Genomic DNA, 16,377 nt, shown 5'->3' with positions numbered 1-16,377 from the left:
CTGCAGAACCAGAGTAAATATTTGAAAGATACTTGATAACATTAGGTCAACAGAGCAGAATAAGGAACTGTGGGTTAGAAGAAGATAAGATAATCCAAAGTCAGTGACTCACACTCAGCTGCAAACATGGATTTTCTTTCTTAGTTTCACTTAACACTTGTCACTTCCACTTTGTCACTTAACATTTCTAAATTGAAACATGTTAAACATGCAAACACTGGTCATCATGGAGGGTCAGCTATCTTTTTAATAGTAGAATTTCAAACTGGCAATGCATTGCCTTGTGGGGCCCAATGGAAAAACTGTCCATATCTGGAAGGCTGTTGAGTGTTTCTCTTTGAAAACAATACATGCAATTGTCAATTTCTTACACACTCGACTTATGGTTGATGTGACAACATTACAATACGCAACATAAGGAAACAGAAACTGATAAATTGTGTGTGAAAATGTGGGAAAGCAGCCTGGTGTATCCAATGAAGGTTCAGTGTAACAAAACATTGTATCTGTAAAACTTTCACAGTATTCTGTTTTGTGTTTCTTTCAGGTTAAGCTGTCAACATGGGACTCATTTTAGGTGTTATCATTGATGTAGTGGTTACAGCAGCAGCAGCAGCTGCAGAGGCTGCAGCTGCTGCTGCTGCTGAGGCAGCGGTTGCAGCAGCAGAGTTAGCAGCAGAGGCAGCAGCAGAGGCAGTGGAGGCAGCAGCAGAGGCGGCAGCAGAAGCAGCGGCAGAGGCAGCAGCAGAGGCAGAAGCAGAAGCAGCTGCAGAAGCTGCAGCAGAGGCTGCTGCTGAAGGTGGAGCTGAAGCTGCTGAAGCCATTGCTCAGGTTTTGCGTTGGGTCGCAAAACTTTCCAAACTTATAAAAGAATTCGGCGCTATTGATGCTGTTTTCAGGATTGCAAAAGAAATCTTAAAAGATTTACTTTATGATCCTGTGGCACGTAAAAAATGGAACAGACTGAACAAGTCTCTGGACTTGTTGAAACAACTTCTATCAACGATGGAAGAACTCGGGAAATGGCTGAAAGACCACCAGGATGACATGGTGAAGCTTGAGGGATACGATATCCCTTTGGAATCAGGCATTCTCAGCAAGTTTATGCCACCACTGTCAACGGTAAGGTGTTACACAGTCGTTTGATGTGTTGGATGCACATTGTCTTTTAGTTTAGGAATCCACAGACAAGTGTATTAGCATTAGCAAGATGTTAGAATCTTGTTGTTAGTTTGGGTCTAAGGTGGTCATAATCTTTTGGCAGTTTGTCTGTGACTGTGCATTCTGTTGCCACATCGACCAGGTCCACAACTGCTGATGTTTGCTCAGACTAAGAAAAGTCTAAGACAAACAATCTGCCAAAACATTATGATCACCTCAGACCAAAACGAAGCCGCTACAGCAGAATTCAACATCTCATTGCAAATTCCCACAAAACCTGAACAATCATGTGTTACTGGTACACTGTGATACATATGATACAAACCAGCAAAGACTGAATTTAAGAACAAGGTATGAATGAATTCAACTGACTAAACTGGCTTTGCTGGGACTGGGCAAACAATTTAGCTCAAGAATGACTCAACAACATGCAAGAAAATAAAGTAAACATTTCACTTCTTAACAGCTTTACAATCATCTCTCTTTCAGGCAGTTGCAACCTTACAACGACTATCTGAAGAAGTCAACAAACTGAACGTGCATAAGGAGATGATAAAAGATGCCGAGCTGACAACTCTGCACAGAGGCATCATTCGTGTTGTGGCGACATTTGAGTCTCTGGCCAAATACAAAGAAGAAAAGGGGGAGAAACTTCCCGTGTTGAAGTCTCTTCCTGTCAGGATGAGCCAAGTGCAGGAATGGAAGGAGAAACTTGGCTGCAAAGATGAGGACACTCTGTCTCTTTTACAGATCTTTACCTATAAGCAAATGTCTGTTTAGTGAAGCAACAGGGCAGTTATTTGCCTCATGTCTTTTAGGGACAACCTACAGAGAGAAGCAGTTGGTCATTATGAATGATTGTGTTTCCTCTTGATTCTATATGTATAAGTATGTTAACACATTTAAACAGCTTCATCTAAAATATTAGTTTTTTTATGAAGCAACTAACACTTTTCCTTTCTTTTTCTCTTTGTGCTATTTTGATGTTGATAAAAAACTGTGATGACACACATGTCAGAGAGAAGAGAAACATGAATCATTTTTGTGATGTGAGCAAAATTAAAAAAAAAAAGACTAATAATAAAGACTTACCACAGAAATTACACCGGCTGTGTGTTTCATTTTTCTATAACTTTCAGTGGTCTTTTTTACTGCCATCTCTTGCTGGAAGCATAAATTGTGTTAAAATGAACGTACTGCCTAGGTTTCTATATCCGTTTCAGTGTGTACTATTTTTCTTTCTAATTTTTTTTTATTTTAAATGTCTTGACAGATTTATTTCTCAATTTATTTGTAATAAGAACACCCCCAGGATAAGAACAGCCATTTTGCAAAACTCCAAGGAGCTGGGCGATCTAGCTTTCCCAACTTTCTACTTTATTACTGGGCAGCAAATATCAGAGCTATTTCATATTGTTGCTGTACCGATAAACAATCTCCACTATGGCTCCAGATAAAGGAAGCATCATGTGGCTCCTTTTCTCTTATGTCCCTTCTGTGTTGCATCTTCTTGCGTCTGTCTCACTTCCTGCATATTCTGACAGCATCATGGTTAAGAAGTGGTTTGCACAGAGGTCCACATCCATGGCAGACCCTGTACACCTTAATCCTTTGTTTATCCCGTCTATATCTGATGAGGCCTTTTTAAGTCCAAAGGAATTACATCGCTCCCTTTTAATAGCAAGAAACTTTGAGCAAAAGCAGAGCTGCCAGAAGAGTTCATTTGTTTTATTTGGATCCCCATTAACTGCAGCAGAACTGCAGCTATTCTTCCTGGGGTCTGACATATAACCCACCCAGCAATAATTAATTGAAAAGACATTGAAAAGATGTTACTGCGATGCATCCAAACAACGTTTACATTTGGTTGAAAAGTGAAAGGTGAAAAGGTCATTTTCAGGTCGTTGAAAAAACGTCTATAAAGACATCCCTGAATTATTCTTCATTATGATATCATATATTGATAATTATTACAATTATGAAATATATAATCACAAATTCATGATTGAATTTTTACTAAAGAATTAGACATAATTCACAAAAAAGTGTTTTTGTTTACAATTTATGTGAGACAGGAGTCTAGGGTCCCCAGGGTGCTGAAGAGTACAGTCACAGTCTTGGATGAGCAGTTTCGTCAAGGGATGGTTTGGATCCAAGACGACTGGGTGAATAGAATCAATATCCAAGTTCGCAGTTCTCTGAACTCGACCGCTGACCCTGAGAAGCCCCGTAGCCTCATTGTATTTTGGAGACAGGGAACTTATGTGACTCTTAGATGGAAGTGGCTGGTTGAACTTGAGAGCCTTAATCTCACTGGGAAATGAGTCTGGCTGGCTTTGACTAGGAGGGCTGTCTCTGCCAGTTAGTCAGTTGCTTCACAAGGCTGATCAGTAGTCTGGGAGTCAGCCCCCTTGTGGGGTAATCTGACGGTTGCTTCTATGAGCTCCTTCCATGAGGTGAAGTCTGGACCTTGATGCCATTGATGTGGTTTTGCCAGCTTGGCCAGGGTCAAACCTCAAGTTTGAGTGGAGCCTGGTTACAGGCTCCACTCCTAGGGAAGGAGGTCTGCCAAAAAGAATTTCAAAGGGGCTCATATTCACTCTGGATCTTTTCCTCATTCTTATGTGCATTAGAGTAATTGGCAGAGCCTTTGTCCATGGCAGCCCCGTTTCCTCACAGCACTTTGCTAATTTTGATTTCAGTGTGCCATTTTCTCGTTCAACCGCACCTGCGCTGGCAGGGTGGTATGCACAATGTTGTCTGAGGTCAATGCCAAGAAATTCACTGATTTGGGTTATTGCATTATTGACAAAATGTGTGCCATTATCGCTGCTCAGTTTAGTTGGTATTCCCCATCTGGGAATAATTTCTGTTAACAGTGCCTTTGCTACCACTTGGCTGCTTTGGTGTCTTGCTGGGAATGCTTCGACCCATTTTGACCACATGTCAACCATCACCAAGCAGTATTTCTTCCCCTCTGCTGGCGAAAGTTCTATGAAATCCATCATCAAATGTTCAAATGGTCTATCTGGTGGTGGGTGTGCGGCGTGTGTGATTGTTTTGGTTTTACCTGCGTTATGTGTTGCACAAACCATACATGATTGACAAAACTTCTGCGCATGAACTGAAAAACCTTTGGTGAACCAGTGTTGAGTTATGGCATCCAACATCCCCCCTTTTGACACATGATCCAATCCATGTGTCAATTTTGCAAAGTGAGGAGAGAAATGTTTGGGCAGGCAAGGTTTGTTATCGGGTCCCCGCCACACTGCTTCTTTCTGTGTGGCACCACAGCGTCTCCACAACGTCTTTTCTTGCGGTGTGGCAAAGGACTGCATTGCTGTAAGAGAGCTGGGAATAGAGACCGGAGTTGAAACAAACAAAGGATTAAGGATGGTGGGTTGGAGTGCAGCTCTTTTTGCAGCAGCATCAGCTCTTGCATTCCCTAGAGAGACAGAATCTGAGTTGTTAGTATGGGCAAGGCATTTACAAACAGCAATTGAGGTTGGGAGCAAGATGGCATCAAGAAGAGCTGCGACCTTGTCATGATGGAGAATGGGTTTTCCGTCAGATTTTAGAAATTGTCTGTGTTTCCACAGAGTACCAAAATCATGTACAACACCAAATGCATATCTAGAGTCAGTGTAGATGGTTACAGTCTTGTTGCTTGCCAGTTTGCATGCTTCTGTCAGTGCTGTAAGTTCTGACAGTTCTGTTCTGTTCTAAGTTTTTTGTTCAAGTAAAATCATGGACACAGCATGTGGGACCAGGAGAGTTACGTCAGAGTAGCCCACAATGTCTCTGGAGGCCATGATTGCTTTTTCCGCAGCAGCCACAGCCCTGAGACACCTTGGAAGACCCGCAGCCACAGGATCTAATTTTGAAGAAAAATAAGCTACAGGGCGTAGTTTATTTCCGTGATCCTGCAGTAACACAGAAATCATGTATCCATTTTTCTCATCTACCGTTTGAGTGAAAGGTCGAGTAGGATCAGGTAGACCCAAAGTTGGGGCGGTCTGTAAGGCAAGTTTTAGTTCAGTGAAGGACTGTTCCGCTTCAAGAGTCCATGTGACTTTATCTTGTGATTGTAGACCTTTGCCATGAATGAGGGAAGAGAGTGGAGCTTCAAGAATGGCATAGTTTGAAATGAATTGTCTACAATAAGAGCACATGCCAAGAAATGACATCATTTGCTTCTTTGTGATAGGTTTTGGAAGATTCTGAATTGCCTCTACTCTTTTTGGTGAAAGAGTCTTCCCTTCAGAAGTGATGACATGACCTAAGAAAACAACTTTTTCCTGAACAAATTGCAGTTTGGATAAGCAGGCTTTATGACCACCATTAGCCAGATGTTTCAAGAGTTGTAAGGTGTCGACTTCACACTGTTCTTTGGTTGGGCCGCAGATCAAAAGGTCATCAACATACTGTACCAAAGCAGATCCTGGGGAGAGAACAAGGGATTCAAGACTTTGTCTGAGAGCTTCATTGTAAATGGTGGGACTTTCACAGTAACCTTGGCATAGGCGAGTGAATGTGTAGCCTCGTCCATTGAAGTTGAAAGCAAACCAGAATTGACTTTCTGGATGAACTGGAACACTAAAGAAAGCATTAGAAAGATCCAACACTGAAAAGAATTTTGAATTAGATGGAACCTGAGACAAGATGGTATAAGGATTTGGAGCATTTGGCGCTCTGGGTTGAACTGCTGCATTTACTGCTTGCAGATCCTGAACAAAACGCCATTCTGTTGGTTGATCCTTATCTCTGATTTTCTTGACAGGGAACAAAGGTGTGCGCACTGGAGAGTCATCACAGGGAATAATTACTCCTGCTGCTTTAAGAGACTCAAAGACTGGTGTTATGCCATCAATGGCTTCTTGTTTAAGAGGATATTGTGTCTTGCAAGGTCTGAAGTCTGATTTTGGAGTAATGACAACAGGTTCACAGTTTTTGATGAGGCCAACATCATACTTACTAACAGCCCACAGTGTGTTAGGGACCTCCTGTAGGGCTGAAATAGCTGTTGCTTGTTCTTCGAACAAAAAAGAAAAAGATTTAGAAGTGCTTTAAGTTACCAGCTGGATTGTTCTTTGAGTGTGCACAACAGATGGAAAACTCTTAGAGTAACACTGCAGTGTTGGTGAAAAAAGAATAGATCGATCAGATGTTTCTTGCCAATCGGCTGCGCGCTGACATGATTTTATAAAAGGGCCCAAATCTTCCGAATTACCTGATGTGTGTTTTGCAAGTGTGATATGTGGGACCGAGTGGTCTGTGGTGTACAGATGACATTGAGCTGGTGTGAGAGAGACTGATACAGCGCATTTATGTTGTGTCCAATAAATGTGTGTCAGTGTGAGTTTATCAAATCTCTCTCTCAGCCAACCTTCCTCATATGGCTCATCAGGTCCTGGTGACACATGAGAGGTACAATGCAGATCCTCTGGTGTCATGAAATCTATTGTAGCTGGCAAAGCTGTTTTTCTAGCTAAAGTAACAAGCTCAGAGGCAGTTGATTGTTGCAATTTCCATTGACTGTAGGTCTGGGGTGTGGTGAACAAAGGAGTGTGAAAAATTTGGCTCCAGATCGGATAGTCTGTGAACTTTTACACCTTCTGGGGTTGAGATCAGACAAAGGCCTAATTTGCACATTAAGTCTCTGCCCATCAGGTTAATGGGACAGACTTTTGAGAGCAAGAATGCATGTTTAAAGCTTGTATCTGGTTCATCCACACATTTGAGTGGGACAGTGATGTTCAGATCAGGTATAAATGTTTAGGTCTCCCCGTATTCGGGGTCTTTCTTCATCATTGACCGCTCGCATGTTGATTGACCTTTTCTTTGCAAAGAAAATAAAACCTTGTCGGCCGGCAGAAGTCTCTATTTCATTCTTCAACAGTAACGGAGAAATTTCCACAACACCACGAAGACGTGGCACCTACAGGACTGTGACTTGATCCAGTAGAGTACCGTGGTGGAGTCAGACCAAAGGACAATCCACTGCGTGGACACAGCGAGCTCCATTTGGAGGACATCAGCGAGCTAGGCACCTGTTAAGGGAGCACTCAACTCAAGGCGAGGCATTGACAACTGCTTCCTGGGGGCCACCTGAGACCTGGCAAGCCCAAAGAAGACGTGGACTTGTTGTTGGTCGTCTAAGGTCCGCATATAGGCAACAGAGCCATATGCTTGCTCCAACACATCACAAAAATTGTGGAGCTCCCTGGCTACTGTGGCGGTGTCCATGTGTGGTGGAGCGTAGGCTTGGTGGAACTGTTGTATTGGACTGCACTGATTAGTACAGGTGGACCTAATAAGTAGATTTTAACTATGCACATTTTTTTAATGTGAAAGTTTACTCTGTACAAACTGAAACACATACTTGTCTTTTTGAGCAGTGACAGACGTTTCCTGGCTTCAACTGGTCTCAGGGCAGAAAGGAGGTCACTCTCCTGCAGGTAGCTCAGGTCCTCAACTCCTAAACATTGCAGATGCTCCAGCAAAGGCTCAGGGTCTCTCAGTTTAGGCACTGATTTGATGAAAGACAGAAGCAGACTCTCTGCATCCATGACTAGGAGGACTAGAAGGGATGAAAAATACTGTTACTGTCAGATTTTAATCTTTCAAAGTCAACAATGCTATGCTTAAGTGAAACTTGTACACATGCAAATGGTAATAATCTAGTTTCTGCTCAGGCTTCCAACATTTCATGCTTGTTTCACTTCATACAATGCAAATGCTGGCACATAGGACACATCATGAGGTGTAACAATAAAGTATACATGCTGATCCTGCATCACAAGCATGAGCTGAATCTGTCTGAATTCAAGTGCCTCACCTTGGTTTAAACACAGAAAGACCCTTTTTGTACTGAGTGCCTTTCCAGTGCATCTCGGTAGCTGCTCAACATTGGGTTCTTTGACTAAGGTTTCTCCTACTGCGGAGCGCACTGCTTCACTGTACAGTTCAGCATGGAAAGGAGTGAAGTTCTTAACCACCAGTTTATGCCATGAAATCAATTCTCACCACGTATCTGCAGAGAGAAAGAAAAAAAAAAGATGAATCATGAAATTTGCCAAAATCAAAATAAATGCTATTGGTTGTGAAAAAGTCGACCTAAACTGTGTTAGCAGATCTCCCCTCAATAAACTAGAAGATGATCGTTAGCTTATCCTTTACATATTTTTCAGTATTGTTTTGAATTTCATGTTGACCACTGACTAGTGTTGCACCAAAATTAAAATTTGAAAAACCTTGAAAAAGGCAGAGTAGGTCGCTCCTCCTATATTTGTGAGAGGCAAGAGGAAGATGAAAATATTAGTTTTAAGAAAGAGTAACTGGTTGAAATAAACCATCACCAAATCTCAGTATCATTTATAAAACATTTGTTCTCTCTTCTTTGGAAGAAAATCCACTTAAAATGGCTTATTAGCGATACCTGCAAGTGGAGGAGTAGGAGCAGTCTGCGTGGAAAGAAGACTTTGACATTTTTTTTTGACATAAAATCCAGCTTCCTGTCCTAGCCAGAAATCATGCCATTTCAAGACACGCAGTTAAAGTTATGGCCAAAAAATTAGTGAAAATGTAGAAGAGGGTTAATAATCAATTATTGTTCACTGTTGCAGCTCTAAACAAATGTTGTTCCTCTTTCTCTCCGCCTGTGTCAGTCAGTTCACAAAAGTAAACGTAATTACTCACTGTTAAGTGCTAAGCTAACGTTAGCGTAAATAAAATAAAAAGTGGTTGGTCTGGCTGACTACTAACACTCATAGATATATAACTATGACTAACACTGGCAGACGCCATGTGAAGACGCCACCGCCGGCCATACTTTTGTCATCGTAGTTAGCTAACATTTCAATTGACGACATGCTAGTGGATTGGTTTTGTCGACTGAGTAAAGTCAGAGGCATGGTGGTAAATAAAGCTAATACCACTAAGCTTCAGTTTGATACTTGCCTTCTGCCTTCGTCCTTCCTCCAGCCTCGACATTAGCTGCTGTTTGCTTCAAGTTTCTGTGACCAAACAGGAACAGCCGCGTGGTGGTTGTTGACCTTGTTAAGCATAACGTCAAAGACGGATGTTTCTGTTGACCAATCCAAATGGGACCCGCGCTTTTCAAAGCACGCACTCCAATGACATGTTGCGTTGACGTTTTTGTCTTTTGTGTTTGTGCAGGGAGACGTTGCAGCAGTAAAATGTCTCCTGATTACACGTGTTTTGTTCAGACATGCTGTGAATTATTCAAGACGTTGTGATTTACATTGGATTGTATATATATATACACACAATAGCCTACAGTGTTAAATAGTTATTTTACTATTAATTTCTCAGTAATTTTAAATGATTTTTTAAGTTTTAAGTTTTGTTGAATTTTACAGTTTATTCCATTAAATAACAGACAAATATTTGTAAAATATTGTGAAAATATTTTAACAATAAATATCTGTATTTCAAATGTTTTTTGTAAAAGAACAGAAATATCATGTTTTCACGTGTATTTTCATAGTTACAGTGATTTCATGTTATTTTACATTTGACGTGTAAAATCGCAGTCTTTTTCGTTGATTGTCCAGATTGTTTCTGTATTTTAAAATACAGAAATGATCTGTAAAAAATACAGTATATTATATAATTATAGTACAATTCTGTTATATTACTTTTTTTACAGTGCATATAATCAATCAATTCAACTGATAGGAGGAAATAATGATAACGTAACTCAGGACATAATCTCTTAAATAATATAAATTACTGGTTAACACAACAGAAACAGAAATATATACTAACGGCAAGATTCCTACTTGTGATTCTGTTGAACTGTAAACACCTGAAAAGTAGAGAGAGGGGTGGGTAGGAATGGAGTTTGTTGACTGAGGTGATATCCCCAATCATAGGTCGACACACAGTGGTTGTCCTGTCTTTGAAAAGCACAGACTGTTATTGTTGGTAGCTAAAGTTGGCTAAGTTAGCATAGTCCTAACTTAACAGCCGAGCTTAAAATAAAATGATACATCCAGAGTTGTTCTGACGTTCTGCCATGTGAATGCCCTCCTGTTCATGGAAACTCACAAACCGGCAGGATCACTCTCTCAACGTGAGTCAGTACTCCATAAATTACTGGCCTCAGAAAAAAAAAAAAAAAAAATCAACTCCAACAGCAGGTGTGCGCGCACGTGACGAGCACCGCGACCGTTACACTAAAAGTTTCTCCTGAATTTTAATGTGACAAAAGTCTTTAATGTTAATGTTTCATTTTCAACACCGATCAATAACAAAGCATTGGGCAAGTTCCATCGACATTTAGCCACGTTATGCCCAGAATTTAGTTTAGCTAGCGTTAGCCGATATTACTACACACATCATTACTAGCAAGTAGGGATCGACAAATTATCGGCCTGGCCGATAATATCGGCCAACATTTGGCACTGTTGCGATCATCGGCATCGGCCGTTTTTTTCACCAATTACCGATAAAAATGAATTAATGTAATTTAAAACGCGCTCCTTTGGCTCTGATGCAGCTGTCTCTCTGCCTGAAGTCACCACTCTCGGGTGTGTAACAATATCCCGCCCACAGCCCTCACTGATTGGCTACTTGGCACAAGTGAGCCAGTGACAGCCAATCAACACTGAAGCCTCTATATGCAGCGCCACAGACAAGGAGGAGAAGCGGATGAGTGCTCCGGTAGTAGACAAAATGTAGTGACATAGGTGGGCTGTAGCAAGTACAAGTGAGGAAAACCTGTTGTTTGGCGCTGGAGATGAAACTGTTCACAACTTCAACACAGCGTAGGCTATTTCATGATGGCCCACCACTACATTATAATTGCTGCAACTGCTTTAGAGCCTGGGCCGGACGCACAGTAATAATATAGAACCTTATGGTTATCAATACTTTGTGGGAATAATTAATCTCCTAACGTGTCTCAGCTTGTGGGGTGAGGTGATTATAGCCTATAAGTTTAACACCACACACTAACGTGTCCTTGTTTGTTTACAATCGCCTCTCCCTCAGCGCTCATGCTCTCACTACACTATGATCAACTTAACTACACAGAATAGCCTGTGTTAAATATGTTATAATATGTTAAATATTTGCCTTTTTTTTTCAGTGTACACAAAACCACACCTGCTGTAATAAGTGTTATAGTGCTACTGTAATGTAGCCATTTTTGGCTACTACTATAATGACTACGAGTGGGATGTTAAGGTGATCATTAACTGTTGGGAACAAAGTCGAAATGGAAGTTCATATCCAGCTATTATTACTTGTTTGTAGAAGCAGTGGTCTGGTTGCCTTTTTGTGAAGATTTTCACTGCTGTCCTTTTTTATTAACCCCATGACAGACTGGCGACCTGTCCACGGTGTACCCCTGAAGCCCAGTGACCGTTTGGACAGGCTCCAGCCCCCTGTGACCCTCTGGGTGCCCAATACGTTGTGTACTTGGGGTTCGACTAGTAGATTACCAAAAATTTTATTGCAACATCAGCAACTCAAGAGTACCATCGTCCTTATAGGGAAAGTGCTACTTTTGTAATGGTACAGCGCACTTCTCATCTTAGAATATTAAAAACAAAGATAGATAGAGCTTTAAACACTGTAGCAACAATTAATATGACTTAAGGTAGGGTATGTAAAGTAGAATTATCAGGTAATGAAAAGAAAATAGTTTCGAAGTAAGTAAACTGACCCTAGGGCTGAAATGAAGAGACTGCCATATTTTACAAGTTGGGACCAGTATTTTATATAGTTTTTCTGATTCAAATTTCTGAAAATCAGGACAGTGGTGGGAGCATCATGTTGATGGGGACAACAAAAAAAAACTCAAGTACTTAAAGTACTTTGCACTTAAGTGCAGCTTTGAGTAAATGTACTTAGCGACATTCCAACACAGAAAAAAAGCACAATTATCGAAAACATACTTTTTCTAAATGAATCCAGCTCGAGTAGACTGAGCTGGTCAGATTTTTCAACCACAAATTACAGGTAATTTACTAAAAGCAAGTGTTAACATCAATTTGATAAAAAAAAAAAAAAAAAAATTGTTTGCATTTACAGTGTATTTCCCTCTACTCCTCTCACTCAAACAAAACTACCAAAATGAAAAATATTCCTTCAAGTCTGAAGGCCCACAAATTGAATATAAATAAAAGTTAAGTTAAAGTTAAATTAAAGATGGTAAAAACTTTTAGATGTGCAACCATCTAGCCTGGTAAGATCAGCAACTATCAGCAATACAATGAAAAAAGGAGTTCGAGTAATGTCAGTTAGCAAACAAATTATGAGCACTTGGTCTGAACAGGCAGGATGTTGCTAAATGTTAGCACCTGAATGGGCAACACTTAAGCACATAGACATATGAAGAGTATACAACGCATTGGCTGCTGAGGTGCAGGAAATACGGCCGCCATCTTGGACCGGTCACCCGCTCCACTCAAATCTGTCTGACAGGAGAAATGAAGCATCAGCGCATTTCATCAATCATAACTCTGAATACATAACTGATTTTCACTGGATTTTATCCTACAAACTTCACACATGTAGGCGTGATACACATGATTCAATGTATTTTACTATTCATGGAATATTCATTGATATTTGTGAATACACAATTCAACCAATATAATTCATACATTTCTTATAAAATGTTTATCTTCTTTTCTTTGACGTCTTTGAAGTCTTGCCAGAATTCTTTGGTGTGTGAACAATGCCAAAAAAAAGGTGCAACACTGTTTCTGTGTGGTCTTTAGAACAGTTTGGGTTTGTGTCTCTTTTGAATTTCCCTATGTATTAGTAGGATAATATTTGTGAATAATTTTAAATGACTCTTCTTTCAACTTATTCACAAGGTGTTTATGGGGAATCAACCAGACTTTCCTCTAGTTGATGTCATTCACAAATCAATTCCAAAATGATATAAGAGGTGGAATAGAGACAATATCTTTCTGAAGTAAGACACATTTGTTTCTATTATTATTTTGAGGATGTTGCGAGAAACAAATTTTTCCAACTCGTGAGTCGACTGGGTTGAGGAGGGAGACAGATGTAGGTAGGTGGAGGTCCACTAAAAAGCATAAAGGTGATGGAATGGCAGCAAATACTATGGTAGTTTCTTTCAGTGTAATTGGAAAATTGTATACAAACTCTCCGTAAGGGAGAAACAGCCCACCAGCAATCCTATGTTTGTATTTCTCAGAACAAGTGGTAGGTCATTGGTATAAATAAGAGTGATAATTATTTTCTCAGCAGTCAATGGTAGATGTTGGTGAGGTCTTTGACACGGTTACAACGCTTTTATCCAACATCCTGGATGGGAGGAAGTGAGGTGCTCATGGTCTTTTCTGCTGTCCTCACTTCTTTCTGCACCATGTTCTTGTCCTTGGCACTGCAGTTTCCAAACCGGATAGAGATGCAGCTGTGACTGACATATAGATAAAGAAAATAAAGCAGCTCTGTCTTTCTCACCATGTTCCCCACCCCCTCGTGCTTAATCTCTCCCCTTTCCACCTTCAGCCCATTATTCACCCATCTATGTGTCTGTCTCTTCCTCTTTTCAGCAGCAGGCGTGTGCCATTCCCAAATCAATGTGAACCCTCAGAGCTACCAGCACCTTGTGAAGTGTCCAGCATGCAACGAGGCAACAGTGGGTACCGACCATTTATGACCAATTTCCTGCAGGAATTTCTTAAAATATTAAACATATTGGAACAAATGTGTGGGGAAAACACTTCAGTCTAATCTTAGAGGCCTATGTTAAACTTTGAGTCCTGAATCATTGAGTAGAGAGCATCTGTCAGAAAACATATACAAAAACATATAAGGCCTCATTTTTCTCAAGACTCTTAAATAGAGAAAAATGTAAAGGGTGTACCCAAACTCCATATGTGTACCTAAATGTATGGCATCAAAAGGCTTCAGTTGGGACTTAAGACATGCAGTGAAAATGTAGCAGGAGGAGTCTCCATTTTAGTTTGCAAAATTTGTGGATGAGAGAACAAAAAACAAAACAAAACAACAACAATAAGTTTTACATAAGGCTGCTAAGATGGTCTGTCAAAGTCAATGGAGAGTTAATGGTAGATGGAAGACAACAAAACCTACTGCAGCAAAACCTCTTTCAGACACTCAAACAGGGCTTCAGTAAACTTTATTCAACTTTTTTTTATTTTCAAAGTAAAGTGGCAGAACACTGTAAAAAATGTACTACCCTCTTGTCAAAAAAAAAAAGAGGCTTGAATGGAATACGTGAAATCTTGACATTCATTTCCCTTTTGTCTTCATGGTTCAGGACCATGGACAGCACACATGGCCTCCCCCAAATGTTAAATTGCCCAACTTTACAGCACAAATATTGACAGTGTAGTAAAAGCATGGTTTCTAAATTCACCATCCACTATAAGAATTAAAATGGATTGTTATTTGACTCTCATGTTTAAAGCTAAGCATAATTTATGGTTTGGCTGCTTTGAATGCCAGATAGATGCTGTCACAGGTTGCTAAGTGTCTGCCTCGGCATCACATGCCCACCACAGCTCCACTCACGCTTTGCCTCTTGGGCCATTTTAAGTTAGATTCTCCTCAGTCTGCTCTGCATATAAAAAGCATGCTCTTGGAGATTGCATTGGTCACCAAAATTGGACAATAGAAGAGTGGAAAAACGTTGCCTGGTCTGACGAGTCTCGATTTCAGCTGCGACATTCGGATGTCAGGGTCAACATGAAAGCATGGATCCATCCTTCCCTGTATCAATGGTTCAAGCACAGAACCCTACACACCACCAGTTCCTATCAGCACCGCATGCCTCTCATCCACTGTCCATCCTTCCACACCTTCTCTGTCCTTTGTTCTCCCCCTCTATTCACTGAGGTGTAGTACTGCCCTCCCTGCCACACAAGGTCACTCCACTCAATAAAGATCATCAGGATAGTTCCCACAGAGGGCTGGTGATGGTCACACACACGCAGTGAAGTAACAAAATATTCAGCTGCAAGAATATAACTGCATCAACCTCATATAATGTTGACACCCTGTGGTGTTTAACTATGTAGACAAATGCAGACAAAAAAAAGAAAAATAAAGAAAGTCCTGAGTTATTCTAACCTGCAGAGGATAAAAGTTATATTTAAACTGATCTGAATAGTTCCTAGTTATGCATATACCCAAATATTCCAGATGTTTGGAAGATAACTGTTCTTCCTTTTAAATGAGGAAAATATTCTGAATTGGCATGGTAGTCAATACAGCACTCTGACCTAACTGTATCTGAAAGACATTTACTAAATAACCTCTCAGCAAATGCTACAACATGTCTTTGAGCTTTTATTATAGAAAAATGATACACACAGCCTGTGTCATTTCTGTGGGTTGGTATTTATTTTTAATCTTTTTTTTTTTTTTTTTAATTTTGTTCACATCACATCAAATGTTTCTCTTCTCTCTGACACATGGTCATGGTAATCACAGTTTGTCATCAACATCAAAGTAGCATGAACAGAAAAAGAAAGGAAAAGAACTGTTGTCTTAACAAAAATACTAATATTTTAGATGAAGCCGTTTAAATGTGTTCACATAATTATACATAGAAGAATCAAGAGGAAACACAATCATTCATAATGACCAACTACTTCTCTCTGTAGGCTGTGCCTAAAAGGCATGAGGCAAATAAGTGCCCTGTTGCTTCACTAAACAGACATTCACTTGTAGGTGTGGATCTGTAAAAGAGACAGAGTGTCCTCATCTTCGCAGCCAAGTTCCTCCTTCCATTCCTGCACTTGACTCATGCTGACAGGAAGAGACTTCAACACGGGAAGTTTCTCCCCCTTTTCTTCTTTGTATTTGGTCAGAGACTCAAATGTCGCCACAACATGAATGATGCCTCTGTGCAGAGTTGTCAGCTGTGCATATTTTATCATCTCCTTATGCACGTTCAGTTTGTTGACATCGTTAGATAGTCGTTGTAAGGTTACGATTGCCTGAAAGAGAGATGATCGTAAAACGGTTAAGAAGTGAAATGTTTACTTTATTTTCTTGCATGTTGTAGTCTGCTTTAAAAAACAAAACTAAACTGCTAATTTTACTGAGATAAATTTTAGCTAAATGTAATGTGTAAAAGTAGTCTACTCCACTTTGTTCTGTTTTATTGTTGAGCTGAATTATTTATTATTTGTCCGGTCACAACAAAGATCATTTTTCACGTGCCACAGGATCATAAAA

At 40.2% G+C, this 16,377-nt stretch overlaps 2 protein-coding genes across 5 annotated transcripts in view; one reads left to right on the top strand and one right to left on the bottom strand.

Moving 5' to 3' along the window:
• Positions 1 to 16,377, top strand: part of LOC125009149 — a 31,040-nt gene that overhangs the window by 493 nt on the left and 14,170 nt on the right. The window contains exons 2-3 of one of the 2 annotated variants that reach the window (XM_047586838.1): positions 548 to 1,122; positions 1,651 to 2,264. The exons of the other annotated variant lie outside the window; for it this stretch is intronic. Coding sequence (XP_047442794.1) covers positions 562 to 1,122; positions 1,651 to 1,941 — 852 coding nt within the window. The 5' untranslated portion in view covers positions 548 to 561 and the 3' untranslated portion in view covers positions 1,942 to 2,264. Of the gene's footprint in view, positions 1 to 547; positions 1,123 to 1,650; positions 2,265 to 16,377 lie in introns of those variants that run through there. 2 annotated transcript variants of the gene reach the window in all.
• The window catches only part of LOC125009152, a 30,853-nt gene that overhangs the window by 6,483 nt on the left and 7,993 nt on the right, over positions 1 to 16,377 (bottom strand). Inside the window, exon 4 of one of the 3 annotated variants that reach the window (XM_047586846.1) lies at positions 15,575 to 16,136. The exons of the other annotated variants lie outside the window; for them this stretch is intronic. The gene's annotated coding sequence lies outside the window, so the exon portion shown is untranslated. Of the gene's footprint in view, positions 1 to 15,574; positions 16,137 to 16,377 lie in introns of those variants that run through there. 3 annotated transcript variants of the gene reach the window in all.

Source organism: Mugil cephalus, chromosome 6, assembly GCF_022458985.1.
Source record: "Mugil cephalus isolate CIBA_MC_2020 chromosome 6, CIBA_Mcephalus_1.1, whole genome shotgun sequence".
NCBI classification, from domain to species: Eukaryota; Metazoa; Chordata; class Actinopteri; order Mugiliformes; family Mugilidae; genus Mugil; species Mugil cephalus.
This window is presented reverse-complemented; position numbering and strand designations above follow the sequence as displayed.